General features: G+C 56.9%; 9 protein-coding genes across 9 annotated transcripts; 3 read left to right on the top strand and 6 right to left on the bottom strand.

The window, feature by feature from the left end:
• Positions 1-1,076: 1,076 nt before the first annotated feature.
• Positions 1,077-2,988, bottom strand: TRAVEDRAFT_61855 (uncharacterized protein). The gene is made up of 9 exons (XM_008034260.1): positions 2,899-2,988; positions 2,700-2,836; positions 2,483-2,641; positions 2,343-2,421; positions 2,215-2,290; positions 2,120-2,152; positions 1,972-2,062; positions 1,788-1,913; positions 1,077-1,730 (listed from the first exon to the last, which is right to left on the bottom strand). The coding sequence occupies exons 1-9, from the start codon at positions 2,963-2,965 to the stop codon at positions 1,521-1,523; spliced, it is 978 nt and encodes a 325-aa protein (XP_008032451.1). The 5' UTR covers positions 2,966-2,988; the 3' UTR covers positions 1,077-1,520.
• A 1,102-nt stretch (positions 2,989-4,090) lies between these two features.
• Positions 4,091-5,010, bottom strand: TRAVEDRAFT_32938 (Lumazine-binding protein; the record flags this gene model as incomplete). Its single annotated transcript, XM_008033760.1, has 4 exons — positions 4,091-4,489; positions 4,576-4,655; positions 4,718-4,934; positions 4,996-5,010. The coding sequence occupies 4 exons, from the start codon at positions 5,008-5,010 to the stop codon at positions 4,091-4,093; spliced, it is 711 nt and encodes a 236-aa protein (XP_008031951.1).
• A 628-nt stretch (positions 5,011-5,638) lies between these two features.
• TRAVEDRAFT_41524 (uncharacterized protein) lies at positions 5,639-6,661 on the bottom strand (the record flags this gene model as incomplete). Its single annotated transcript, XM_008033918.1, has 1 exon — positions 5,639-6,661. One exon carries the CDS (start codon positions 6,659-6,661, stop codon positions 5,639-5,641), a length of 1,023 nt encoding a protein of 340 aa, XP_008032109.1.
• Positions 6,662-9,331: 2,670 nt separating this feature from the next.
• On the bottom strand, positions 9,332-12,898 carry TRAVEDRAFT_25402 (exo-beta-1,3-glucanase). Its single transcript, XM_008033612.1, has 10 exons — positions 12,103-12,898; positions 11,228-12,034; positions 10,996-11,159; positions 10,779-10,946; positions 10,570-10,716; positions 10,440-10,514; positions 10,312-10,378; positions 10,158-10,241; positions 9,836-10,105; positions 9,332-9,772 (listed from the first exon to the last, which is right to left on the bottom strand). The coding sequence occupies exons 2-10, from the start codon at positions 11,378-11,380 to the stop codon at positions 9,626-9,628; spliced, it is 1,275 nt and encodes a 424-aa protein (XP_008031803.1). The 5' UTR covers positions 11,381-12,034; positions 12,103-12,898; the 3' UTR covers positions 9,332-9,625.
• A 166-nt stretch (positions 12,899-13,064) lies between these two features.
• On the top strand, positions 13,065-14,902 carry TRAVEDRAFT_158031 (nucleotide-diphospho-sugar transferase). The gene is made up of 2 exons (XM_008034520.1): positions 13,065-13,721; positions 13,845-14,902. The coding sequence occupies exons 1-2, from the start codon at positions 13,127-13,129 to the stop codon at positions 14,726-14,728; spliced, it is 1,479 nt and encodes a 492-aa protein (XP_008032711.1). The 5' UTR covers positions 13,065-13,126; the 3' UTR covers positions 14,729-14,902.
• A 158-nt stretch (positions 14,903-15,060) lies between these two features.
• Positions 15,061-17,261, bottom strand: TRAVEDRAFT_25400 (uncharacterized protein). The gene is made up of 11 exons (XM_008033611.1): positions 16,954-17,261; positions 16,835-16,902; positions 16,708-16,780; positions 16,586-16,656; positions 16,516-16,533; positions 16,409-16,456; positions 15,807-16,339; positions 15,719-15,754; positions 15,484-15,655; positions 15,337-15,420; positions 15,061-15,276 (listed from the first exon to the last, which is right to left on the bottom strand). The coding sequence occupies exons 1-11, from the start codon at positions 17,240-17,242 to the stop codon at positions 15,151-15,153; spliced, it is 1,518 nt and encodes a 505-aa protein (XP_008031802.1). The 5' UTR covers positions 17,243-17,261; the 3' UTR covers positions 15,061-15,150.
• A 1,804-nt stretch (positions 17,262-19,065) lies between these two features.
• On the top strand, positions 19,066-21,283 carry TRAVEDRAFT_16295 (acid protease; the record flags this gene model as incomplete). Its single annotated transcript, XM_008033539.1, has 11 exons — positions 19,066-19,129; positions 19,301-19,394; positions 19,451-19,530; positions 19,586-19,646; positions 19,700-19,775; positions 19,839-19,932; positions 19,988-20,197; positions 20,234-20,396; positions 20,453-20,571; positions 20,635-20,738; positions 20,792-21,283. The coding sequence occupies 11 exons, from the start codon at positions 19,066-19,068 to the stop codon at positions 21,281-21,283; spliced, it is 1,557 nt and encodes a 518-aa protein (XP_008031730.1).
• Positions 21,284-22,507: 1,224 nt separating this feature from the next.
• Positions 22,508-24,845, top strand: TRAVEDRAFT_16294 (acid protease; the record flags this gene model as incomplete). Its single annotated transcript, XM_008033538.1, has 11 exons — positions 22,508-22,708; positions 22,759-22,865; positions 22,927-23,006; positions 23,068-23,128; positions 23,187-23,265; positions 23,323-23,416; positions 23,470-23,682; positions 23,772-23,910; positions 23,968-24,089; positions 24,144-24,247; positions 24,297-24,845. The coding sequence occupies 11 exons, from the start codon at positions 22,508-22,510 to the stop codon at positions 24,843-24,845; spliced, it is 1,749 nt and encodes a 582-aa protein (XP_008031729.1).
• A 129-nt stretch (positions 24,846-24,974) lies between these two features.
• On the bottom strand, positions 24,975-27,085 carry TRAVEDRAFT_108811 (cytochrome P450; the record flags this gene model as incomplete). The annotated part of the gene is made up of 11 exons (XM_008034519.1): positions 24,975-25,188; positions 25,255-25,501; positions 25,563-25,737; positions 25,786-25,896; positions 25,946-26,072; positions 26,130-26,226; positions 26,280-26,363; positions 26,422-26,584; positions 26,639-26,767; positions 26,827-26,937; positions 26,999-27,085. The coding sequence occupies 11 exons, from the start codon at positions 27,083-27,085 to the stop codon at positions 24,975-24,977; spliced, it is 1,545 nt and encodes a 514-aa protein (XP_008032710.1).
• Positions 27,086-27,133: the final 48 nt, after the last annotated feature.

The following is a 27,133-nucleotide window of genomic DNA, read 5'->3' as shown; positions in this document are numbered from 1 at the left end:
GGGTCGGCCACCCTCGATAACTTCGCCCTCACTCGTATGTTCGCCCCTGCAGGAGACCTCGGAGCCGATGATGCGGTGGACAAGGTCTCGTCGATCTGCAACGAGAGCGCAGACCTCGCAGGCGATGAAGCGGTACTCAACTCGGTGTGCGAGGGTGACGACAAGACATGAGAAGACGTGCTTCCTCTCCGTGTCCGAACGAAGGATGACGCCTCGGGGGTGGCTGATGTGAGTGCACGCTGCCGGTGCTCCGGGAGGGGTGACGTTGAGTTTCCACCGTTGATACGCGCACCCAGCCGTGCCTTCGCCGCAGTTCCTGCTGGCGGTGTGTTCTGTGTACGCGTTTGCGTAGGCTTGAACGGAGAGGGAGCGCGTGAAGGGAACGCGCTATGTACACCCCGCGCAGACGGTGGAGGCGAGACGATGGTGGGCGGCTTGCGGGTCGTTATGTTCGCACTGCTGTTCACCTTCGCCTTGGGACGGACTGGTGGGGGCGACAGAGACGTCGCTGGGGGCTTGAATGGGGATGCCGGACGAGGTCTTTCGTAGCCCATCCTGGCGGTGACCTGGAAGTTGATCTCAGCATCCCCACAGCCGCTTTGGACGTGCGGCAAGGCGGACCTTGGGCTTCAGCTGACCATCCATGGCGACCAGCGAGCGACGATAGAGTACAGGATGATGGCGGTGGGAGAGAGAACAGGGAGAGCAGGACGAAGAGGTTGGGGTCGGACGTCGGGCTCGGACTGCTCCTGGGCGGCTCTTCCCGCGCTTAGGCGCCATCCATATACGGCAATCACGGCCAGTATGTTAAGCGCTTTTTTGCGACCTCCTATCATGTCCCGCACGGTTTGCTCGATAGGGAGTCACTGCTATGTTGCGAGTGTCATGGTCATGTATTAGGAATACGAGCACTCGTTAATACTGCGCATACACTACTTGCTAAAATCGTAATTACCCTATATCTTGTTGGAGGTGTTGAGTCAACCGTGCACGAACTTGAACTTAACCGACGGTTCTTGGTGCAACTTTCCCAGAGATCCAGGCAACCGTCACACTGGAGAGTCGCCGGAGCACAGACGATCGCGTTTAAATGCTGATAGTATATGGTTCTACAATTTTGATACGAGAGCACGCCCACGTTCAATCTGCTACAAAGCGAGCGTGGTCAAGGGAAGGATGGGGTGTGCGAAATCCTGGGTATGGTACCAGAGGTCGATATCGGATGCCAACAAGTTCACGCCCTCAAGTAAAGGGGACCTCCACGGGGGGCCAGGTCGCTCCGAACAGCCGACGACGAAGGTAAAAAGAGCGGACGCACAGCGGCGGGTAAAAAGGAATGCGGCGAGCAGGGGTGGGGGGAGGGCCGAGCGGGGCGGTGAACGTGTAAAAATGCAGAGAATTCCAGTGCTCCTTCCAGGGCCATGTTCCCGGGCGGCCATGCACAGTGTTCCGAAGCGAAGCAGGAGTGGTGCCTGCCAGTGGGAACGGACGAAAACAGCGAGACGGGTGTCGAAAGGCGATCACCAGTTGCCGGAGCGCGCGAGCTTGTCGTCGCCGCCCTTCATCGTCGACGCCTCGAGGTCGTCGTCGTTCACGCGGTCGGTGGTGACTTGCACGCGCATGGGGTATGTGCCGCCGCGAGACGGTGTGGTCATAGCAGAGTGGGTGGTCGCAGGCTTGAAGTGGCGCATCCAGGCAACCCGGAGGATGAGTAAATGCGACGCAATACCCTGTGATAAGAATGCTGTCAGTATACACCAGACACGCGGGAAGGGCTGGGAGCGCACAATGATGGGGTTGGCAATGCTAAGGAACGCCCATGCGACGTTGGACTTCGTGAGAAGTAGGACCAAGTTGATCGTCTTGAGGAAAGTGTACAGCGCCGCCGACTCAATGATGACGACGATAACGTTCTGTACAGGTCGCCGGTGAGTTCTATGCTTCAGAAGTCCAGCATGATATGCAACGAACCTTCAAGCTGCCAACACCACCGATGGCTGTGATTCTGCGGTCACGAACGAGGATACGGTAGCCGATGAGACTGACGGCCAAGATGTTGGTGCTGTGATAGAACCCGTTAGCCACGGAGATAAGAGCGATGCAGCATAATTGAACTCACGCAAGGCCGAGGACGAAAGAGCAAATCAACCAGCTAGAAGGTAGCGGAAGAGCGGTGAGTTCGTAGTCGCCTGGTTGAAGGTGGCTGTGACATACTCTCCAGCGACGTTCGTCCAGAGGTCGTTGCCCGAGTCAAGTTTGGAGAACGAGACGACAGTGCCGACGCCAGAAACTGCAACGCGGGTTCAGCCGATGTTTGATGAAGCACAGTTAGGTATACGTACCAAGCATGGCACCGACGCACAGGCCGGGGGGAATACACACCCAGAAGTTGCTTCCCCAAATGACGTACAGACGATAGATCTGCCAGGTGGACGAACGAGCATGAGCGTAACGAAAGGCGCGAATTTGGGGGCAAACGCACCGTGAGACTGTCCGTAATGAACGCCTCAAAGACATAGCACGCGGCCCAGACCAATGACAGTGGTGACTTCAAATCCGCGAAGAACAAGATGGGGCCGTACGGCTCCGCGCCGTGCACAACATACGCGCCATATATACGTGCCATGTTTATACAGAAGTGCTGCGGGGCAGGACGCGTAAGCTCGCGTGCGCTCAAACGACACGAACGTAGCACGTACCACTGTGAGTGACAAGAATAGGAGAATCGCGGTCGACAACAGGACGAGGTTGACCTTCTCCTGTCTGGCCGTCCGGGGACTGAACACCGGCATGAACAACACGTACATGGTCGCGCCAAAGACGGCGAGGTAGAGGCCTGAAAGGACATGCCGTGGTTAGCATCCGCTCTTCCGCTGACAGCTCGAGCGTCCCGCTCACCATAGAACATGCACTCAAAGAGGATGCCATAGAGGACGGCAATGTCGAAGGCGACGGGATCGGCCATTGTCAGAACTCAGGGGGCGCGAGGGAGTGAAGGGGACGGCGTATTGCACAAGCATGGACGTTTATACGGGCGGATGGATCGATCGACGAAAAACGGGTGCCGGTGGGCTCGGAAGCCAGCTTCTAGTCCGGCGGGAGATCCTCGACCCTGCTCAAAAGAGCCCGGGCAGTGGTGTGGTGCGCGTGCCTTAATCAGTCTGGCCGGGATTCACGCTGATTCTCGTTAGGCATTTTGAGCGCGGTGGCTCGCGGTCCACCCGCGCAATCGTTTACCCGCCCCGAGTAAACACCTTGGCGTTTGTTTCACTTCGCGCTAGCTGGGACGCGAGCGCGGTCATCTGCAACGATATTCATAGAGTGCGACTTCTAGCTGGCAGAGTGGTAGGCGAGTAAACGGCACCGTCGGAAACATCTGCGACGGCATAGGAGACCATGCGGGCCCCGGAATGTCTAGGCGTCGGCCGGTCGATGGTGGCTGCGGGTAAATGAGAGACGAAGTGGTATAGTTACCAAATAGGGATCCATCTAATCTAATCCACCAACGGGCGCGGGCTCTTGTGGGCCGTCGAGGATCTTGGGGGGCCGAAAGACAAGACAGGGGTGTAAGAAAAACATAGGAAGTACCCAGGAATACGTAGCGTGCATCATACTAGTGGCCGAAGGGGTCGTATGACCGAAAGACGAGTCGCCCGCGGAGCTAGTGGTGAAGAAGTCCGTGAGGCGGGGATGGCAACGGCACTTGCCCGTTCCAGGAGGTGGCCGCAACGGTGGGGCGAGAGTGGATACCAGCGCCAGCATGGTCGAGGCCCGGCGGTACCGACACCGGAGAAGTAAAGGTGCCCAAATAAGTGCGCCGAGGGCGAGCCGAGCGACCACCCTGGACTTGCACAACACAAGACCCGCTGTGGGGAACATGCGAGCGTCGGCCGGCGGCGGAGGGCTCCTCTGTCAGAAATTCCTGGCAACTCGCCGTCGCGGGTTTGATCTCTTGGTAGATCGGGATCTCAAAGCTTCGAACTGCAAGACGGAGAACCGAGAGCCGTAATGACGCGGTCATAAGCATGTCAGGTTCTATGCAAGTATTGAGTGGTTTATATTGTGTACACTTCACGTCATAGCTTCTCCCTTACTGAACGAGCCCCTTCTTGACGAGCACATCCTCGACGATCTTCTCGACCAATGAGCGCAGGGGGCCGCTGCCGCCACCAAGCGCAGCGTGAACGCTCTTCTCCACGAACTTGCCGACCATGTCGACCTCGATGTTCACCTTCGCCCCGACAGGCTTCTTCGGCAGCGTAATCTTCTCCTGCGTATGTGTGATGAGCATAACGCCGAAAGTGCGCGTCGCGTCGTCGACCACAGTGAGCGTGAGCGACGTCCCGTCAATCGCGACGTAGCCCTTCGGAATAAGGTACGGGAGCAACGACGGCCGTGCGGGGGTGGGTTCCGGCAGCTGGAACAGGATGCGCAGCGAGTCGCCATCCGGCTTCTTCTCCACGATGGTGGCGGTGGTGTCGACGTGTGCCTGGCGCGATGGATGGAATGCACGCACGGGCCCGAGACATAATTAATACTGTGAGACCTCCAGAACATCAGAACGTCGGGGCGCACCTGCACAAAGTGGCCTCCGAAGCGGACGTGTGCCCCCATCGCGCGCTCCAGGTTCACCTGGTCGCCGACCTTCCGCTCCCCTGACGTAGTGCGGCCATAAGTGTGGTTGCGAGGCACAGACATATGGCGCAGAGCAACGCACCGAGATCAGTCCTATCAAGCGTCTCGTTCGCGAGCCACACCTTGAACCAGCCGCCCTTGTCCTCATTGTCGAACTCAGTGACGGTGAGACATGCGCCGTTCACTGCGATAGAATCGCCGATGTGGCAGTCGGCTAGGATGGGCGCGGAGTCCGCAATCGTGAGCGTGCATCCGCCGGCATCATGCACGATGTCTACGACGCTGCCGAGGTGCTCGATCTGTGCAAAGCCGACATACACGATTGTTAGCGGCGCGCAACGAGGGGGCTAGATAGCATACCAGACCTGTGAACATCACTGCAATATTCCAACTTGACGGGAAAAGGGTGCGAATGGTACAAATCTGAGATGTGGATTCGCGAATTGCGAGACGCGTGCGCTGCGCGTTTGTCCCGATCGCACCTTCTTCCGTTACCACCATCTGGCACCCGTGCGCGTGTATCTATATCCTGGCACGATGTCTCAACGCCCCAAAGTACCGCAGCAAACAGAGACGAAATACCCAGAGTTCAAATTCAGGACGAAGCCGGTTAAGGAGCGGTCAATATGGGAGTCGTACGCAGGTAATGCCCAGCCTGTGATTGCAGTTCCACGTCGGACTGAGAACGGCTGCCCAGCTCTACCTGCACGGACAAGACTGTATGTTTCCCTGGGGATCACCACGTTTGCGGCGATAGGACTTTACGCGTCGGACAAGCTTGAGGATATACTCCCTCCTGCGCAGTCGGGCGCCGCGCCGAAAACGTCCTCACAACCGACCCCGTCGCCATCTTCATGACGTTGCGCTCCCCAATAATATGTCGTCACAGATTCCGATGGCAGATATGAACGAGCGTGAGGTAGTGGATTATGAGCTAGAGCTACACCGGTATGTGAATAGTACATGTTTCTGGCCAGTCCTTTCCTTCTCCTTCCCCCTTTGATCAGTGCACGACTCCGCCGTACACGTCCTCCGGCGTCGGTGAGTGTATGTCATCGAAGGGATTCTGTGGTGCCCCCTCGTACGCAGCCTTCTTGTGCTTCGCGAAAGGCGACCGTCCGGCGGCGCCTCCGATCGACGGGGACCTCTGCGACCGCTGCGACCGCGTGCTCCCCACACGCCCTAGTCCCAGCCCGACTCCGCTCGGCGTCCGGTTGCGACGCGCCTCTTGATGATAGCCAGCCAAGCCAGCACTAGTCCCAGCCTCCGAGTACGAGTTTCTAGACGGTCCAGGCGCAGCAGGCGGAGGCGCTTGCACCTTCGCAGCCGAAGGGAGGGAGGAGAAGGACGGGTAGCGCTGGCGGTCTTGCCCGCAACGCATATCCCATTCAGCCTTCTCCCAGTCCGGCACAAGCTCTTCGTCTGTGTTCCCCTTGTTCCGACAAACGAGACCGCGTACGAAGCGCCACCAGTGGTCAAAGAAGACAGAGAGGAGGAGGATACCAGCGACGGTGGTGAAAGCTATGACCGCGACGCCGATGATCTTCCATTCGCTCGTGCCGCTACTCGTCGCGCTCTCGGTGTTAGCTGCGGCGGCAGTAGTTGGAGATGACGCGTCGGTGGATGCCGTGGATGTCGCCGGAGTCATCGGGGAGTAGGCAGCACTGGGCGTGTGGATGGGAGGCAGAGAGCCGATGATAGAGTAGGCTGTACCAGTGGGGATAGCATTCGTCTCCTTGCCCTTGCCCTTCGCTGTCGCGGTGTCGGTAGCAGACGACGAGAGGCCCAACAGAGACTTCAGGTTTGCATCGCCCGGCGTAGATGGCGTGGCGGTCGGTGTCGCATCAGGTCCGACCTGTGTATGGTCGTGTGCTGCCGTAGCAGTTTGACTCTGGTCCTGAAGGCCGTCAAAAAAGCCGTCCAAGCCTCGTGCTTGAGCGGCAGCAGATATAGGGGTCTCTAGGAGCGCTGCAGCAAAGACCGTGTTTACAAGCGCAGCGGTACACAAGATGACAGGCAGCCGCATGGTGTTCGTTCAATTCCTCCAGAGGTACGGTCACTAGAGTCAGTCGGACAGGTCTTGATATAGCTTGTTGTAGACTTGAGGAAGAGGCCAACCAGGGCCGAGCACAGGACGTTGCAAGCCGTACAGAGGGACCGCTGAGAGGATGATGGGTGTGGTTGACTTCCAACCTCAGGCTGTGGCGGCGGCAACTGCTTTGGGCGTGATGGTGTTACGTCACGGAAGTGTGACTTTCCGGAACTGGCGTCGAAGATTCGGAGCCGGCGGTTGCGTTTAACGAGGCTTGCACACCTTTGCACACTTACCACGATGTCCTCTCTATACCCATGCAGACAGACAGATTTTTGATTAGCATATATGGGCTCTGAAAGGGTACACCCTTACTCAGATTGAATTGCAAGTTATCGCCAGCAAGTCAGTAAGTTCTCAAGAGTCGGAGTAAGTTTTGTCTGCCAGTAACAGTAAGTCCTACTATCAGTTATATCTATCATAAACTAGCTCACACTGTGTAAGGGACGATAGATGCATCTTACAGATTCACCCAGCATATACCGAAGTGCACTGACGACGTCGCAAGGTGTCAGTTTAGTCACTAGAACACTGCCACCATGCAAGGCGGGTATGCTGTCCCGCTGAGCTTTTCTCGTCTTGAGGTGATCACAGCCAGGAACACGAGGCCCGATGAACGGAGCGACGGTGGTACAATACTCAAGAGTCTCTTGTTATATGGCCCGGGGCTGTCTCTGCATCGGACGTCAAATGATGATCAAACTACGACGCTCTGGAGGCGACACTCACTGGCACCACAACGTGGATCTTTCGCCGCCCCAAGCATCTCTAGCGCTTTAGCGGGAGTTGGCGGCGACAGCCTGACCGCCGGAAACGCGTAGACGCTTAGCTATATATGTGCTAGGCTTGCGAGAGCCTTGTCTTGTGAGCTCGCTCTCACCACCCACCCTCGCCCCGTGTTCGGTTTCTCTCAGTTGGCAGCAATATGTCTTACGTCTTCTCTACGTCTTCTCTAGATCCTAGCCCCTCACCGCATCTAGACGTCGCTCTGCCTGCAATGGACCATGCGCACAATCTCTTCCTCAACTTCCCGTGGTGTTCGTCGTGCGGCCCTGTGATCAGAGCACTACTCGCCCACGCCCGGGCTACTGGCACTCTGTCAGGGTGTATGAGTACAGAGTCGTCGCAAATGCTCTTTCAAGGCCAGCTCGACGCATATGTACCCGTCCTCGTTCACCGTTCGCAACTTGGTGCGTCTCTCTTGTTCTCATTATGGTCCCTATCGTTCTTAGGTGCCTATATTGGATAGCTGCAGCTGTAGGCGGTACCTCAATCGACACGGTCGAGCATGGCAATGATGTCCCGTCCACATCCAGTTCCACAGCATCCGTGCGAACCCCCGACCATCCGGTTGCCAGTCCTGACATGACGCCCCATCGCAAGCCTCGTGGTGTCAAAGTGGCGGTGTGTATACTTACTCTCTTTGCTCGCACACAGGAACTTCGTTCTCACGTCTGTGCCCGCCTAGTGTACCAACTGTCGCCGATCGAACAAGAAATGTGACGAGGGGCGGCCTTGTCAACGATGCGTCAAGGGCCGCATAGAAGATACCTGTGCCAACCCTTCGCCGAAGCCTGCGGGACGTCCCCGCGTTGCCCGAACCGCCTCTGGCGGCTATAGCGCTGGCTCTACGCCTGCAGCAGATGCTGCCAGCTTCCCCTCGACACTTGACGGCTGCGGCCTACCAATGGACCAAGGTTCGGTCAGTGATTCTACCCGGCAGGCCTCCTTCGCTAACGACCTTCTCTAGATCCCAGTCTTCTATTCTCTGCCACGCCGAACTCATCTGGTTCATCTTCTGCATTCCATCACCCGGCGCTAGGTCTTGTAGGACATGCAGAGCGCCACTTTTCTTTGGCCGACCAACCGGACGAATGTCACCCTGGCGTCTACGCGAACTACCCTCCGGATACACCGCCCTCCTGGCCTCCGTCAGCGGATCTCTATGCTACTTGGGGAATGCCTGATTTGCCACCCTCCGCCCACGGCACATCCGGATTCTGTGATTGGGATTATGCTGGCCCATCCTCCCTCTGATCATCCTCCCGCTCTCCGTGATTGCGCAGAGGGCCCCGAGTGGTCCGTGATCTCTGTGGGGGACCATCGTCGCATAACACTGCTTGGACGATATCACGATACGCCGTCTGGATGACGGTACGGTTATGTTCATTATTTATCACGAAGCTCAGATGACGCTACGCTGCTCACGACCATGACTCCTCCTAGGACTGCTATCTATCACGCGTCTCCGGCATGATCTTCGACGTTCCAACGACCCTTATTTATACCTATCGCTGGGCCTCTTTTTATTCCCGTATGTACCTTGTCTGGTCTCGTTCCCCCACCTATGTATTGCAGCCGTTCCCATCCAGACCATCTACTATTTATTCGTTCATCTTACTGTACAGCCAAGTACTATAGATTATCTCCCGTCAGCGTTGTATCCATAGCATATCCTGTTACTTAGACGAACCTCCAACATTGTATCTATATTGTAGCCATAAAAGCGAGTCGGCCTCGCAGTCGAGCTGAAGCCGTGGCGCCCCTGGATTTGCTGTTCATCTGTTCGCACATCACTCCGTTCCTCCTATGATCATCGAGGTGTGGTAAAAGAAAGACGTGTATGATACATCAGACCGACCACAATACATGTAAGTAGTGATCACATCTGTGTTGCTCGGTTATAATACAAGTCGCCGCGCACGGCCAGCAGAAACTCCAAATCTCGGGGAAACAGCACGTATCGTCAAGAGTCATAAAAATCCGGATAGGTCGGCGCAGCTTCGCCATCCGATCCTGTTGCGCACACCGGCGCAGACACGCGGTGTGAGTGGGGTATACACGGAGCGGAACGCCGCCTCCGCGCCGAACGCAAGAGACGCTGCGGGCCTCTGCCGCTCAGCCGCAGATGTTCGGGAACTGGCGCTGCGTGGGGTTCTGGGGGATCCACCCGCCCTCGAGGCCGGCCTGGTAGGACCAGTCGTCGGCGTTCTCCGCCTTCCACGTCCACTGGATCCAGCCTGCAGCCTTCTCGTACGTGATCGTCTACGAACGCCGGAGGTCAGTATCGCAGCGGAGGAGGCCGATGAGGAGGCGTGGAAGGCGCACCTGTGCCTCCCAGTACTGGCGGAGGAAGGTCTTGTAGCTCGAGCTGAACGTGGACGAGGAACCGGTGATGCCGGAGCAGCTACCCACACGCGTCGAGCCGGGGTAGGAGCCGTCGAAGCGCGCGCCGACACCGAGGCCGTTCAGGTAGGTCGCGCAGTCCGTCGCGGCGGGCGTCCACTCGCCGACAATAAGCCAGAGGTCAAACGAAGAGAGGGACGACGCCATGTTGCACGCTGCCTGGATGTGTTGCTGGTTCGAACGACTGACCTCCTGCCCAGATGGTCAGTAAGGATGATAGGGAGAGTTGAGAGACGAAACTTACGTCCTGCGAGAACATCTGGTAGATGTGTGTGTCCATTGCCACACCCTGCCAATTCGGGGGCGTCTGGAAGCCCTGCCAGTAGCTGAGAGGAAAGAGATCATGTGGGCAATGGTCAGAAGTGGATCTTCGGAACCGAGGCGTATAGCGCGCACCTCAGAGGCTGGAAGGCATCGTGGAGTAGAACGACCGTGTTGCTCTGTTGGGACGTGCCGTAGGGGAAGCTTAAAGGATCGAGGGAGGTCAGCAGGGCTGCTCGATCGGGTGGCAATCGGGAGCGCTTACCGAATGTTGCCGTAGGAGTCGTACCAATACTGCTGGACAACGCTCAGGACGTCGGAGCCGTCGAAGCCGGCGGGTCTAGAGCGCCACTTCCGTCAGAGATGATCTTGGCAGCAAAGAGAGATGGACATACTCGTTTAGGGGCGCGATCACCGTCACGACGTCTTGGTCGTTGACGAACAGGGACGCGATCCGCTTGATGATCGCATCCGTGCGCGCAACGTTGGTCGAGTTGGAGTGCCACTGAGGGAATGAAATACGATGTCCAGAGTTATCAAAACTGCAACGGAGAACCTTGAGTCTTGGCATGGACCGTAGATAAAGCATGAATGCAAAGCCTACCCGTTCTGGCTTCCCGGAGCTCCGTGCAAGTCAACGATGACCTTGAGTCCGTGCGAGCGCGCCCAGCCGACTGCCTTCTGGAGGTAGGGCAGCTGGCCGGAAATGTAGGGCTCGCCCGGGCCAACCTCGAAGGCCCAGTATCCGATGGGAATGCGGACGTGGTTGAGGCTGGACGAGTGTGAATGTAGTCCCTGCATTACACGGCCACGTGACTTACCCAGCGTTAGCGATGCTAATGAAGTCCTGCTCGGTGATCCATGTGTTCCAGTGGTTCTGCAGCGCGGACAGTGCGGTGTTGCGGTTCTGCAGCTGGCCGAACGTCCACTCGTCCACGATCGCAGAGTTTCCGGTGTGGTCGAACAGGCTTGGGGTGATCCACGGCTAGAGAGGGAAGCGAAATGAGACGCGACGCGTAAGAGGCGCTCCACCCCGCATGTTGCACTACGTACCTCCAAGACCAGCCAACCTCCCAGGTTCACACCGCGCACTTTGGTGGAGCCATACGCAAAGGCGGAGTTGATGGGGTTGTCGCCCAGGACGGCGGGCACGAAGAATGCGGCGAGAACGGAGACCGAGGACAAGAGGGCGCTGAAGGAGACCATGGCGATGGCGGTGGGGGTTCCAAGGAGAGTGTGAGGGGCCAGGGAGGGGGAGGTCGTCGGACAAGGACAAGAGGGATGGAATGAGGCGCGGGTTTAAGTAGCCCGGGCGAGTGGAAAGAATAGCAGCGGAAATTGACGCTAAGAGAGACGCAGTGGGGCTTCCATCACAATCCACTTGCCAGCCCTGCCAGCCCTCTCGGAACCTTGCTCGCTACCACACGTGCTCCTCTTCGCCGAGCCGTTCGCCGCCCGCGACGTGCGCTGGGCCGCGACGAAATTAGCAGGGACAGTACTGTGTGTTGCCAGGCGCCTACTCGTGCAACGCGGCTGGCGTTCTGCAGGTGCATGTGCTGCGCGGCCATGACCTGGGGCCTGGCGGTAGCATTCTCGCGGACACCCACTTGTGATCATCCTGGCTTCCGTCGTACCTGAATACCACGAGGCGGGATGGCTGACATATGATAAGAGACGGTAGGCAGAGACACGAAACCGTTCGCCATCGCGAAATCTGCTGTGGGCGCCGGCTTGGGACGACCAGGTGACCATTGGGATGGTTGCATGACGCCTCGTGCGCCCGCCCGAAACGTCGTCTCGCACGGCTCCGCCACGGGCGAGCGTCGCAGATCGCTACAACCGTTCTCGAGGTCCGGCACGCTGTGATGTGGTCAGAGGTAGCTCGGTTGACCAGACGATGCCCACCCGGAGGATCCTCGCACACTCACCTAACTTTCGGCCTATTCTGGACAAGAACGACCATCTCCGTCCACTTCGTCCTCGGACCTGAATGAGCAGTACTCGGCGACCATACGAAACAACCGGTGGGATTTGAGCCTAGTATTTTGGGCGTCGCGGGATTTCGTTAGTGGTACATATGGGACATGTTCATCACCTGGTGATTGGCACGCGGACGATATTTCGCCCAAGTTACACATACGGACTGCAGAGGGGTGTTCTAGCCAGGGGCCACTCATAAATGACGTCGTCGAACATATCCAGGGAGCTGCGACTCCTCGTTGTCAGTATTTTTGGACCCGAAAGATAGCGTGCGCCTGATAGAGGTCTGCGCCGGAGGCTTTACGAATCTGCCTTCGACGCTCAGATACCGTATTAGCTATCTAGTATGCTTGTTGCAACACGTTGAGGCCTAGTTGGGTCAAACGGTGCAGCTTCGCAGACGTAGAGAGCGCCTCGCGATCGATGAGTGCCATACCTTGCGACTCTTCACTGCTCCTCCCACCACCATCTCTTCACAACTTCTGCCCAGATGCACACTCTTTCGAGAGTCGAAAAGGGACCGGAGGTATAGCAAGCGTTCGCGTTCCAAGAGATGATGGACTTCATTCGCAGCTAGCGTCCACATCATCGCGAAGCGAAGCGGATTGGAGTGGCGGGGAAAGAGGGTCGGTGCGTGTCATGAATGCGACCGTCCTGGTATGCGGTGATTGCGGGCTGGGTTGGCCGAGTTCACAAGCCGGGCAGCAACGACGAACGTTCCTGCCTGGATGCAAACGCATTGCGGGGCTCGGAGGGGAGGATGAGCGGATGATCTGTGCAGAGCAGGGGAACAGCCACGAGCCCAGCGCACCGCCGGCATCGTAAGTGGGCTGTACGGAAACTTCCGAATGTGGCAGATCGTCATGGACGCGACGCGTTAAAGCAGAACATACAGCTTTCCCCCCAACCACCATCTCCCTCCTCTCCGCCCCACGAATTCCCTAGAAGTCCTCTTCCCTACCCTACCCCACTATGTCTGCCGATAATTTGCGCAAGCGCTACGAAACTGCGGGTCAGGGCCACCTCTTCGCCTTCTGGGATGACCTCTCCGAGTCCGAGCGCGGCGCCCTGCGCGCGCAGCTCGAGGCCCTCGACATTGAACGTGTCAACCGTATCTACAAGAAGGCGGTCTCTTCCGAGAAAGAAATCGCCGAAAACAGCGGCAAGGACATCATCGAGCCCCTCCCGGAGGACGCTGCAGGCTCCGTCATCGGGCTCCCAGAAAAGGAGCGTGAATGGCGCCAGACTGGCCTAGAGGCCATCGCGCGCGGACAGGTCGGTGTCCTTCTCATGGCCGGTGGGCAGGGTACGCGCCTAGGAAGTTCAGCGCCGAAGGGCTGCTATGACATTGGACTCCCGTCACACAAGACCCTGTTCCAGTACCAGGCGGAGCGCATTGCGCGCCTTCAGCAGGTCGCGGCCGAGACGGCGGGCAAGCCTGCGGGATCAGTCGTGATTCCGTGGTACGTGATGACGAGCGGGCCAACAAGGCATGAAACCGAGGCGTTCTTCAAGAAACAGAACTACTTCGGGCTGGACCCCGCCAATGTTACCTTCTTCGAGCAGGGTGCGTACCGTTTGGCTTCATTCGCGTCTTGTTACGGTGGCCTCGTATTTGCGCCCTCAAACCGCGTAGTGCGAGGCTTACGACAGCATGCGAACAGCCCGCTGACACTCAATGATCCTGCAGGCACCCTTCCCTGCCTCACCATGGATGGCAAGGTCCTTCTCGAGACGCGCTCGCGCGTAGCCGTCGCGCCAGACGGTAACGGCGGCCTTTACGCCGCGCTCCGTCAACCCCTCTCTCCCTCGGACAAGTCGCGCACCGTGCTTTCCGACCTTGAGCGGCGCAACATCCGTTACGTGCACGGCTACTGCGTGGACAACTGCCTCGTGCGCATCGCGGACCCCGTGTTCCTCGGCTACTGCATCCAGAAGCAGGCGGACTGCGCGGCGAAGGTCGTGCCCAAGGCGTACCCGAAGGAGTCCGTCGGCGTCATCGCGCGGCGCGGCGACAAGTTCAGCGTGGTCGAGTATTCGGAGATCACGCCCGAGCAGGCGGAGCGCCGCGACGCGCAGGGCGGGCTCGCGTTCCGCGCGGGCAACATCGCGAACCACTTCTACACGACGGACTTCCTGCGCTCCGTCGAGGCGTTCGAGGACGAGCTCGCGTTCCACATCGCGCGCAAGAAGATCGCGCACGTGGACACCGCGACGGGCGAGGCGGTCAAGCCCGCGACGCCGAATGGGATGAAGCTCGAGATGTTCGTGTTCGACGTGTTCCCGTTCACGAAGCACTTCGCCGTGCTCGAGGTCGCGCGCGCGGACGAGTTCAGCCCGCTCAAAAACGCGCCGGGGACCGGGTCGGACGACCCGGACACCAGCCGGCGCGACCTCCTCGCGCAGCACCGGCGGTACCTCGAGGCCGCGGGCGCGAAGGTGCTGGAGGGCGTGGAGATCGAGCTGTCGCCGCTCGTGACGTACGCGGGCGAGGGCCTCGAGTCGGTGAAGGGGAAGACGTTCTCGCGGTCGGGTTACGTGGAGAGTGTGGAGGAACTCGATGCTCTTGTGTAGGATGCCGGACTATTGCAATCCCTCGGACGAGAAGGAACACACATGGACAGCTCTGTAGTATCAGCCTATATTCGTCGTTGTAGTGAGGGACCTTAACCAGCGGAATGGACATTGCACGGGACATCTCATTCTAACCATCGGGTTCTACCCGGCGATATTGCACCTTGCGGCATCGATAAATTTGTGTGCCTGTCGATATTTAGTACTCCGCGAGTAAGGTTGGAACATGGCACATTACCACGCGGTGGAAGACGGTCAAGGAGGCGTAATAAAAGCAGCGCTCACTCCGCAGCCGAGCGGCCTCCCCTCACACACACGCATGTCTCCGAGCGGTGAAAACAGAACGGTGAACTTCGATGAGCATGCAAGGGACGGTACACGTATAGAATAGCCCGTCCAACACACACCCGCCACGTTCACTGTCACGAGCCTTCCGCCCGCCGATTATTCCCCTTGTCCCCGTCCACAGGCACAGACTTGTGTATGTCTTTGCTGTGTAGCGCGCCGTGTAGGGATTGTAGGAATTGTCGTGTTCGCTCGCTGTCGGGCTGTCGCGGGAAACATACCGGTCAGGGGGTGTGCAGGTCGCGCGGAGGGGGGAAACGTACTTCGTGACAACACGATAGGAGCTTGTTGATGAGGATTGTCTGCTGCTCTGTCGCCTCGTCCAGCTCTTTACGTAGAGCCTTTATCTGTGGAGCATCGCAGAGCGTGAATAACATTAAGAGACATAGCGTTGAGGGACGTGTGCGTACCTCATCGTCCGTTTTGTCGGCTCGCGCCTTCTCAGCGTCTGCGAGCTGTTTCTGCTCCGCTGCTCGCGCGCGGGACAAGAGGACCTCGAGCTCCTTCGATCGCACGACGCACTCAAAGTGGCTTTCTCGCAGCTTATACTGTCGGAGAACCTCCTTCAAGCGCTCGCGCACACTGGCGTGGTGCGAATGCGTGGTCAGCAGGGTAAAGCGACGTAAATGTGGCGCATGTACGCACACTTCGTCGAATATGCTCTGGAGAGTCTTCCGTGCTCTGCTCGGACGTTCAGCATATCCCACTGGTCGCAATGGGAGAGAGTACTCACTCTGTTGGGTTCTCCACCCACTCCTTCTTGAGCTTCTGTCGCACAGGCTGAGGGCCGTCGTCCAGCTCCTCCGTGCCGGACCCCTCCGTGAGGTCCATCATCTCAACAGCCAAGATGACGTCTCCATCCTCGATGCCTGCCTCCTCCGGCGTCTGGTCCGGCTCGAGTGTGCGCCCGCCGTGCGAGAATATGAACTGCATCGAGCTCGCGCCAGCGAGAGACGACCCGCTCGTGCTTGCCGCGTCCGAGCGCACCATCCCGTTCGGCTGCGGGCTGCTGCCCTTCTTGCCCGGACCCGCGCTGACGGTGCTTGCTCCCGCGGCGGACGCGCCACCGCCCATGTTTGTCTCCATGCGGTCCGTCCACGCGTTGAAGAGGCGCGAGAGTTTCGTCTTGCGCGAGATCTTGAAGTAGAGCTCGGCGCGGTACTTGCACACGACGCGCACGACGATGTCGGGCATCTCGCGGTACTTGCTCTCCTGCACCTTCGCGCGCTCCGCACGTTTCGCCATGTCGCTCTTCATCTGCATGATCTGTGTGGGGCGGCGGCGGGGACATATTGGGATGTGTCGCTTGGACGGGTTGGAATGGCCGGGACGTACCTCGTCTTGCGCCTCCTCTACGCATGTGGCTAGTCGTTTGCTGTCTTCCTGTAGAGCACGATCTCGTAAGATACAGCAAATATTTTGGGGTCCGCGCGACGACCCACCCTTAGTTTCTTGTTATCCTGCAAGAACGGTCAAAAGCGGAACGGGGCGGGTGTACGGGCTAGCGGTCACCTTCTGCAGCTCCCGGGCAAGGTTCTCCATCTTGGTCTTGGTCTGGTTCGCCTTCGTTAACTGACCCTTGGCTGCTCAACTTGAGTTGTGTGGTCAATACGGACTCCTGAGTACGAACGTACCCGCATCCTTGTCTTTGGTCAGCTTTTGCTTCTCCTTTGCGTGGTCGCGTTCCAGTCGTTTGAGTTCCGCGAACTAGCAGAGGTATATGAATAGTGCGCGCGACGAACAGGTGAGGTAGAAACGCACTAGCTCGATGTATTTGGCATGTATGGCCGTCTCAGTCATTCCGGAGACGGACTTCTGTGCCTCCTCGGCTGCTGAAGGTCAGTTCGCCACCCGGAATGCGTCTATAGACTTGTACGCACTGAATCGCCTCTCCTCTTCCTCTTCGTGCACCTCCTCCTCCTCCAGCGCCGCGATGCGGTTCTTCAGCGTCTCGTACATCTGCGTGGGGTCCACAGGCTGGTCTGGGGCCTTCTTCTTGCCCTTCTGCGGGGGCGGATGTGTGCCATTCGCGGGCGCCCCGTTGGGTGGACGCGTCCCAGGCTGGGTGTGTGCCGTATTTGGCGGTACGGGTGGTGCGGCGGCGGGTGCTGGAGGAGTGGGTCCCGCGGGGGCAGGTCTGCCGTGTCTCGCGGTCTGCGTGCCGTTCATGGTGGTGGCGGCGGCGGCAGGGATGGCGGGGGGTGAGACGGGTATCTTGGTGGGCAGACAGCAGGTGAAGAGGGCGAGGAGACGAATATTACCAGAGGGCTCAGCCCGGACGGAGAGCTGAAGCTTTGAGCTTTGGACGGAGCCTTCGTCCGTGGCAGGCGCCCTTCCCCTTGCGTTCGTTTGTCACGTTCTCTTCCCGCCCTTTCCGTCACGGCCCCTTCCTTCCCTCCCACCACCATCTCTCCTCGCCGCCTCTTTGCTCTGCTTGTCGTCTTGCTTCGCCATGATTGGGCTTTACCTGGATTGAATACCCTGCTGTCGACTACTGCTAAACGGTGCATAATGCACCCGTTCCCCGCTCAGCCATCCCGCCTTCACGGCTATTTTCGTCATGGCGAGAACTTGCACTTGGCCAGTCTCCCATCGGACGACGTAGCGAGAAGGTGGAATAGAGTTTCATCGCGGTGGTCAACATCCCTAGGCGCGTATATGCTCCAGTGGCTTAAACTTCGGGGTGGCGGGCGTCGCATAATTTTTAGCGTTCATTACTACAATCTTCAATGCATGCGTAATGAGCTTATTCTCATCTACAGCGCTGTCATGCCGTGCCGCTCGCAAAAGCGTTGCTACTACATGACTTGGCGCGGGCTTATACAGTCGCCGAAGGCCATAAAATCAAACAAAGTTGTCGCCCTCTCACCGCGCAAAACCGCCTTGCTCAGTGTCGGATGAAGCAACGTTTGGACATCGGTAGCCCACGCTGCCATGTTATTCTTGTTGAGCGGTAAGCCGGCAGACTATGTCTGTGAATCGCCGGCGTGCATCCATACCTGGACGTTGCACGCCGGGGAACTACACCGTGCAAGGACCAACTGCATCGGGCCTGAGGCCCGTGCATGCCATGCCTCTGGGGAGCTTAGAAATGGGGGAAGCTCTGCGTCATACAGACACTACTAAGACGTTCGAATTGGCTGAAAATCGACTTCGTCTTTACTACAGGAGCGCTACGGCCACAGCCACGCTGTTGTATGCGTACGCAGCCCCGCTTCGAGTGCATCCCAAGAACATTTGTTGAAATTCAAATATAGCCTACCCGCCGCCGTCCAAGACGACTGTATCGCCCCGTCGCTCGTGGAATTTACATTGCCGGGCCATCGACTTAACGTCCGATGTTTCGGCACTTCCCTTCAGCACACATATGTAGACCCGCTCACTCGGCAGCTATCAGCTTCAGCAATCTGATCCTTCAGCGAATACCCAACTGGCACCGCTTGACGCTGCTACTCTCTTCCTCACCTCGGGTCAGCAAGTGCAGCCGCCTGCTTGAGATAACATGTACATCAGGCATTACCAGCGCTGACCGCATCCGAAGGTATACCCTTATCATCCATACGCATGAATACATCCAACTGACTCCCTCGGTCAGGGGCCCGGGCACTACATGCGGTACATCTAGACGACAGTGTCAAGGGCCAGTGCGTTCGGTGATGCCGCTAATAATTTCTGCGGCAACCAAGGATTCCCGGGGTGACCGCTGTTTGTTGTACCATCGAACAGTTTCGGGCATCTGTCAACGCTAGACCCCTTTTTCAAACAGCCCACGGACAAGTGCGGCTGATGCTGTGACGGGGACCTGCTTTTTTCGCCCGTCCTTCTCTCATATAAAAGTCGATGTTGCGCCGTTTAACTTCGCCATTTATCCTCTCTTTCTTCTCCGGCGCCACGGTTTTCTTGCTGGATCACGCCTCTGCTATACTCGCGTTCGAGTGCAGAGATGCGTTTCACGAACTTCCTTCTCCCATTCATCCCACTTCTTGCCTCACATGTCTCCAGCCGGAGGGTCCCAGTCACAGGGCGTGTTCCCCGGGCAGACTCTGACCACCCAGTGTCTGTCTTGACGGCCGGCGATAAGAGTTTTGGGTTCTCGCACGCGGCGAACGATGCTTATACCGCGACGCTATGGGTCAACGGGGTACCTTTCCAGGCGAGTCCAAACGGCCATCATCGTCATATGAGCTATTCCCTGAACATCTATCCAACAGTGCATTCTTGACACAGGTAGTTCGGATACGTGGATCGATGTATCCGTGGGGCCAGCCATCACGCCGCCGGACATGTTTTACTCGGGCTTTAACACGTCCACTGCGTATGCGTAAGTGCCGAACGTGCGATTGGAAGCCTAGATGTTTGCTGATATAGTCTATCTAGGGACGGAACCGAGGCTCCAGGTATGGTGATGCTCGCAAATGTTACTCTTGGGCCTTACACAGTGAACAATCAGGCCATCCGTACGTCGGCTGCAGATCTATTCGCTGCGCATGTGCTGATCAGTGCCGTATTCAGGTGTCGTGCAGAATGTCGCTCCTTCTCCCGATATGATCAGCGGGCTGATTGGGCTGTCAATGTGAGTGCTGCACAGCCCTACTTTGCGCACATCTGACACGGAGCTTTGTACAGGATTAAATCGTCGACCATTTTCACCGCCTTGTATAACTCTTCTTACGCCGCGAATAGCCTCCCCTTGCTAGTGAACGTAAGCCTTCTAAGTTGAAGTCGACGTTCGAAGTCATGATGCTGATCGTCTTGCGACACCCAGGTTTTTGCCCAAACCCAGGAAGAGCACAACTATTTCACGTTCCTCATGGACCGGGACGAGCTGGGGGTGACTAATGGCGGTACTTTCACAGTCTGTCAGCATTGCTTCTCTGTCTAAGCGAAGCTGCATCGCTAATACGCTGCTGCCAGCCGAACTTATCACCGAGTACGCGTCCATCACCTCTGCGCCACACATGATCCCGGTCATAGACCAAGGATGGGAGACTCACATGGACGGTATGACTATCAACGGTCAATTCATGGACGGCCATTCGGGGTTGATATCATACGCAACCCAATTCCGCGGTGGGCTTCCCCCGGGCAAAACCATCGCCGTGGTCGACTCTGGTTCTAGCTTCAGTTAGTATACCTGGCCTTGCTTCCCCATGGGAACAGTGCTGATTATGGCGACCTTCACGACAGTTATGGGACCGCCAGCATACGTCGACGCTGCGTACAAGAACATTCCCGGCGCCATCCTTACCAATGATACAGCTGGTGCTGGTCCAGCGTACATCATTCCCTGTGACACTAAGTTGAATCTTACACTTCACTTCGGGTATGTTTCCACTATTTTAGCTATAACTCCGAGGTCGCAACTGACATGTAGGACAGCGGCCAGCCATTCCCTATCCATCCTCTCGATGCCGTGATCGTCAACCAGACGGCGAACGGTCTCATGGTATGCTTGAGCGCTCTTAGCATGAACCTGGATCCAGTGGATCTCGCGAGTGGTGGGTCGCAGCAGGAAGCTTGCTATATCGCGCGGCGGTCTCATATCATATTGCCACCTTTAGACTGGCTCATCGGTGACACGTTTATGCGCAACGTGTACTCGCTCTACGACTATGGGAATATGTCGAACCCGAACGCCGGGTTTCCCTACATGCAACTGCTGAGTGTACGTGCTCTCCCTTTTTTTATTGCGGTGTTCCGTGCTCAGCAAGCACGTAGATCACGGATGCCGACGCTGCATGGGCGGAGACCGATGCATTAATGCTCAAGCGCCTAGTCGCCTACGAGAGCTACTTCACCTCGACATATGGCGTCACCCCGACGACAACGCAGCGCGCGTACGCGGGCCCCACTTCCGCCCCTGCCCTCACCTCTGCGGACGACAAGCAGACGTTTTCACCGCGCCCTTCCGCGTCGGCCGCCGCTGTCGCCTCATCGTACACTTTCGTTTCCGAGTCAGTCTCGCCGAATACCTTAAGCGGTGCGGTAGCCGAGAACGCCGTTGTCGGCGACTCCGGATCCGGCCATGTCGACCTCAGCGGCCTCACCCGGAACACGTACATCATAATTGGGCTGTTGGCGGCAGCTCTACTTCTTCTAGTCGCTGTCGTCGCACTCGCTGTTCGTGCCAGCCGGGCGAATAAGGGATACCGGGCGCTCGGTGCGACGGGTGGTCCGCCGAAGTCGTTTATGAGTACTTACTCTGAGTAGACCCGCACATGCCGCGCCCCCCTGCCCCTCTTTACGACACCTCTTGTTACCCTGCATGCACTTCTGTAGCTTATAACGTTATAAGGGGTCCGTATATTGATGATTACTTTATTCACACCGCCGCCCATTCGGAACGCCATGGTAGCGAGGCGTTTTGCATAGATTGCCCAACTTGAAGCCGGATATGCTGCTGACCAGCATCGCGCTGATTCATGGCGATACTTTGGATGAGACAATGTCCGAGTTCAAGTCCCATTTCGCCACGCAAGGGAAGTTACTTACACCCCGGATATCGTGTCGCAGTTGGACATGACACTGCCAGTGTTGTAGCTCCTCGTGTCTCGGAGAGGTCTCATCGAAAATCCCGCATCCGCCGTAATTAACAAATATGACATCGCATCACTCATGTTCGGGGAGGGTAGGGTTGCGTGGACCCTCCGAAGGCGCATTTCACCATCAGCGTGATCTGCCAAGACCATATATGGCAGGGCAGATGTGGCGGCTGTAGTGCACTGCCACCGAAATAGTCGTCAGCGTGCGGCGGTTTGGGGTTTGCTGCTTGAGTCCTGCCAACTGCACACCACTGTTTGTCTAGTTACCCTTCTTGGCGCATGCTAGTGCATGCGAACAATGCTACGAACCCTTGTTCTCTCTGATCCACTACTCGCCGGTTGCGGGGAGCGCATACACAAGGCTCAGGAAATACTCTCACTCTTTCCGCAGGCACCCGCTGGGGCTGTCCGGACAGATGGCGAGACTCGTCCAGTTCCTCATCCGCCTAAGGCCACTCTGGGCAACAGTTGATATGCTCTGGAAATATTGGAGCCAGACTACGTGAGTGACAAGAATATTGTGGCCTTTGACACCAACGCTGAGCGACAGCTCACTGAACAGCCAGATTCAGATACTTACTAGACTCGAGCGACGCGTTCCGGTAGGACGGTCTCGCGCCACTACGCGGTTCTCGGAAGTGTATGCCCCTCGGAGGTGTCACGGTTAAGGAAGGCACACTGCCTCACCTAAATTAGGCAAGACAGCACGCCAAGGTTGCCTAGCGAATTGGTTTCGAAGGGGTGCGATGTGCTCAGAAAAGCTCCCAGGGATTCTTCAAGGATGCAGCAGGTAAATATAAAGCCTCGCGAGGGGACGTTTTCGTCTACCCTTCCTCTGCTGTCTCTTTCGTTTATTTCCTCTAAGACCGGGAGACGTCTTCACAATTTTACGATGCTGCTTCGGCCTTTACTATCGCTTCTTATCTCTTCCGCATCCCTAATCAGCGCACTGCGGCTCCCTATTTCATCTCGCCAGCAAAATCCGCATCCGTACTCCGTTGCGCATGCGGGTGGAGACGAAGGCTTTGGGTTCACGCACATCTATGATCAACAATACACAGTGACCCTCACTGTGAATGGGGTTCCTTTCCAAGTGCGCGTTTCCCCGATTTGTGGAGTGCTTATAGCTGACGCCACGTACAGGTCCTTTGTGACACTGGAAGTCCTGACACATGGATCGACCCCGTTATACAAGGCATTACGCCACCCGATATGATCTACACGGGCAAGAACAACAGTGCCACTTATGCGTGCGTACGCGTATTGGGTTTTCTCATTTCGGACGCGTCAGGCTGATGTGCGGGGCGATAGCGATGGGACGGTGTCTTCTGGACAACTTGTGCTTGCTAATATCACTCTAGGGCCATATGCAGCCTCGAACCAGGCGATCAGTGAGCCAAGGTGTATCTACAGCCACTTATCGGGTTCCCATAATTCTCGCCCACTTCACAGTGCTCTCGCCTAAGGGCTCACCATCACCCGACTGGTTTCAAGGCATCTTGGGATTATCGAGGTATATTCGGGGCTTTTTCAAAGGCGTAGCATCACTTATGTCGACCCGCTTTCCATAGAGTTTCCATCTCGACAACTCATGAACTGCTATCCAATGGCACACCATTCGCAGAAAATGGAAGACCCATAGCTCATAACGTTAGCAGTCGCTTCTTAGTGAAGTATATTGTAGTAGGAAGCTTACACGGCTTGCAGATTCTGTCCTCACTGGAGGATCAGCCCAACTACTTCACTTTCTTGCTGTCACGTCCAGAGCTTGGGGTCAACCCCGGCGGCGTGTTCACGATATGTACGTCGCGCATGCGCCTGTCGTCTTGCGATCAAGACTGACTCTTATTACAGCGGAGCTTGTTACTGAGCTATCTGCAATCACGTCTGCGCCCCGTCTCGAGACACTGGGAAATGGCACATGGACGACTCTACTCGATGGGGTTTACGTCAATGGGATGCTACTCGATGGTCATTCGGAGGCGAGCGAGGCATACGCTAGTGAATTTCACCACGACATTCCTGGGAATGCTACGATTGCCGCGATTGATACCGGAAGTAGTTACGGTACGTCCCACCTCCGCTGAGAGGTCGTATCTCCTGAGAGCCCTCAATAATCACGACCCTACTTATGAAACGTCAACTATTGTACGCAGCACGCGGCCCGCAATACTATGTCGACACCATATTCAAGGATGTCGCAGGTGCGATACCAACCGACAACGCGGATGGTTCGAATGGGTTCGGATATGTCATTCCTTGTGACACGAAGCTGAACATCAGTTTCGTGTTCGGGTGCGCTATTCAACTCATGCTGCTCTCTAGTGTTTTCGTGCTGATATGTCTTCGCAGAGGCCAACAGTATCCCGTCCATCCCATCGACATGGTCACTGTGAACACGACACCCAATGGAACCTTCTATTGTACGGGCGCGATTTCACACGCCGATGAGAGTGACGGCTCGAGTGGTCCAGGTTAGCGTCATTGGCCGCACACAGCATAACACTCACTGATATATTACCGTTCAGACTGGCTCCTCGGAGATACGTTCCTGCGTAACGTGTACTCGCTATTCGACCTCGGGTGGGACACAAATCCGAGCGAGGGCCCCGCATATATGCAGCTCCTGAGCGTCAGTATCTATTGTATCATGAATCACTCGCTCTCTGACAAGAGTATAGATTACCGACGCCGATGCTGCCTGGGCCGAGACAGACAAGCTGCTGCTCGAGCGCATTGTCGCGCACAACGCGTACTTTACCTCGACGCGCGGAGTAACCCCGACGACAACGCAGTACGCGTGGACCGGCAGCACTCCGGTCATCAGCGTGTCCTCGGCCGACGACAAGCAGACGTACGCACCCCTCCCCTCCGGCGCGGCGCCGCATTTGGGCGAGTGGGGCACGTCCGAGTCCTCCGCGACTCCCACCTCGCCTCCGGTCTACCAGCAGACGACGAGCCCGCAAGGGGCCGCCTCCCAGCAGCTCGTCGCTGGTGCGCTCGCGGAAGATGACACTGGCAGTAGCAACGCTGGCAGCAAGGCCGACAGCAAGCGCGTGGACGACCTGTTGCGAGACTCGACTGTCATCATCGGGATGCTCGCGGGCGTGATCGTGCTGCTGATTTTAGTGGTAGTGCTTATGGTACGCGCTAATAGGGCAAACAAGGGCTACCGGGACGTCCCAGGAGGCGCGGTTCTGCCTGTGAAAGCGTACGAGGATGCATACTGAGAGTCCGGTGATGCCAATCCAAGGGCTGGTGCCATTTAAATTTTTGTTACTGGGATAATTTGAAAGCCGTTTGGACACTATAATACAGTTTCCTGGACAAACACTTGCTTGCCACATCTTCGCCATCTGCTAGTCGCGAGGTATTACAAGCTGAGCTGTGGGACCGTGATGGGTCGGCTCGCGCTTCCTGAACTTCACCATTGGATTCGCAGGAGGAATGACTAGCAAGCCTTGGTACGTCAGAGGCCCAGCATGGCCATCGCCACCCATTTTGAAGTCGTAGTTGAGGATAAGGTATGCGAGCAGTGCCTTCAGTTCGTTCGCCGCGAAGAAGCGTCCCGGGCTTCATAATTAAATTGGGATGATCAGTAAATCGATGCGCCACTTGATCGCTGCATCGAGGACGTACCACGCGTGCTTACCATGACCGAATGGGATGTAGTCGACAGATGTGTTAACGAACTGGTTCTTGACGCGCTCCTCCTCTGACTCCGCGCGCATGCGCGAGAAGCGGAATGGGTCGAAGACGTACGGGTCCTCGTACTTGGCGGCGTTGTGGTGGATGTCGTAAGCCGCCGCAACGACATCCGTGCCGCGCGGGAGGACGGTGCCGTCGCACAGCGTGATATCCTTCATCACCTTCCGTCTCAAGGAAGCTAAGTATGCTCAGTGCCGGTGCGGGTGATTCGACCGCAAGCAGAAAGAATGTGTGCGTACCCAGATTGAATCCCTGACGGCGCTGAGACTCCTTGAGAAGGCTGTCAAGCTTCCACATTTTGCCTAAGGCCGCCTTCGTCCAGCCGTTCCGAGAAACAACCTCTTCGATCTCGTCACGGATCGGCTCAATGTACTGGGGGTGGTCCGCGAGCCACAAAAAGGAGACACTGCCGGTCTGATCGAGTATCAGTGTGCATTTCTGGCAGGTAAGTGAACGACAGACTATTGAAGAAGTGTGAATCGCAGCGAAGTTCGTGAGCACGATCTTGTCAGCGACCTTCTGGTACTGGTCTTCCGTCTCCTGGGCTTCTATGAACCATTGCAACATGTCGTTCTGCGGAGCAGTTTTAGTCAACGCCATACAGGTGCTGCAGGCAACAAACAGGTTTGTCAGTCCAGTCGTCCCCCCATTTCTCCATCATCACTTTGCGCTCATCGATCACCGGCTGCAGAATCTCCTTATTCCTACGCAACGAACGCCTCGCCAAGCTGTAGCTCATGCTAAGGTATCTGTTATTTACGGATTAGCAAACAAAACAGGGTGTTGGCTATATCGAACGCGCTCACGGTTTCAGGAATTGCGGGAACCAGCCGAGCCTGGCTCGGTCTTTCCAGAGGTCGACAGCGAATCTAATCATAAGAGCCAAAAATTCTTCATTACGACCTGTAGGGTAAACATCGTTAGACGCGTTAGGTGTGAAGGTCATGTATACACACAAAGTGGTTCACCGACGAAGACGCGATTGCTTGCACGGGCTACGATCTGTCGGAAAGCGCCTAGTACGTTGACCTCTGTCCACTCTAAGCGCGAATTTACTCTGAATGGCATTATTCGTTGAAGAGGCTGTGGGAAACTTACCTCCCGAGACGGCCGGGACATGCTCTGGCACTGCCAGTCGCAGTTCGTCGACGACGTGTGGCAAGACCGCGGGGAGGCTTCGCGTGAGCTTCTCCTTGATTATGTCGATATGGTACGGATTATCGACCACTTCACGATCAACGATGTTCCTGATCTGTAAATCCTGTTTCTTCACGTCAAGCACGGACAACGGTGATCAGAGCATGCGAAATCTCACAGCCTCGACGCTCTCCGTAAGCGATACCTCGTCGTCCGGTCTGCGCCTGATGTCGTCTAACAACTCTGGGCCCGAGACAAACACCTTCCACTTATCCATCATAGGGACCTTGAAGGCCCTGCCGTGATGCTGCACAAGATGGGCTTTGTGTCACCGAGCACCAGTCGTACGAGGAAGGTATGACATACCTTACGATAACCTTCCTGAATGACATCCTTGCCTCGGTGCACGAACTTGCGTGCCCCTATGTAGGAGAGGAGCGGGAGGGAGGTGCCTCCCACCGTCGGGATGTGATACAACTAGAGTCCGAGTCTGCGTCAACTGCGTGCAGTATTTGCGTGTCATGAGAGGAGTGCTTACCGGGTCAAGGCGCCATTTCACGAGGTATAGAACGGCAAAGATGGCGACGCCTGTCCATAAGTCGGGGACGAGCGCTGAGTCGATCATGGCTGTGGGGGAATAATGGTGGGAATGCCAATACAGACCATGGAGTCC

This window comes from Trametes versicolor, assembly GCF_000271585.1.
Source record: "Trametes versicolor FP-101664 SS1 unplaced genomic scaffold TRAVEscaffold_1, whole genome shotgun sequence".
NCBI lineage: Eukaryota > Fungi > Basidiomycota > Agaricomycetes > Polyporales > Polyporaceae > Trametes > Trametes versicolor.
The sequence above is the reverse complement of the archived record's forward strand: the minus strand, read 5'-3'. Positions and strand labels throughout refer to the sequence as shown.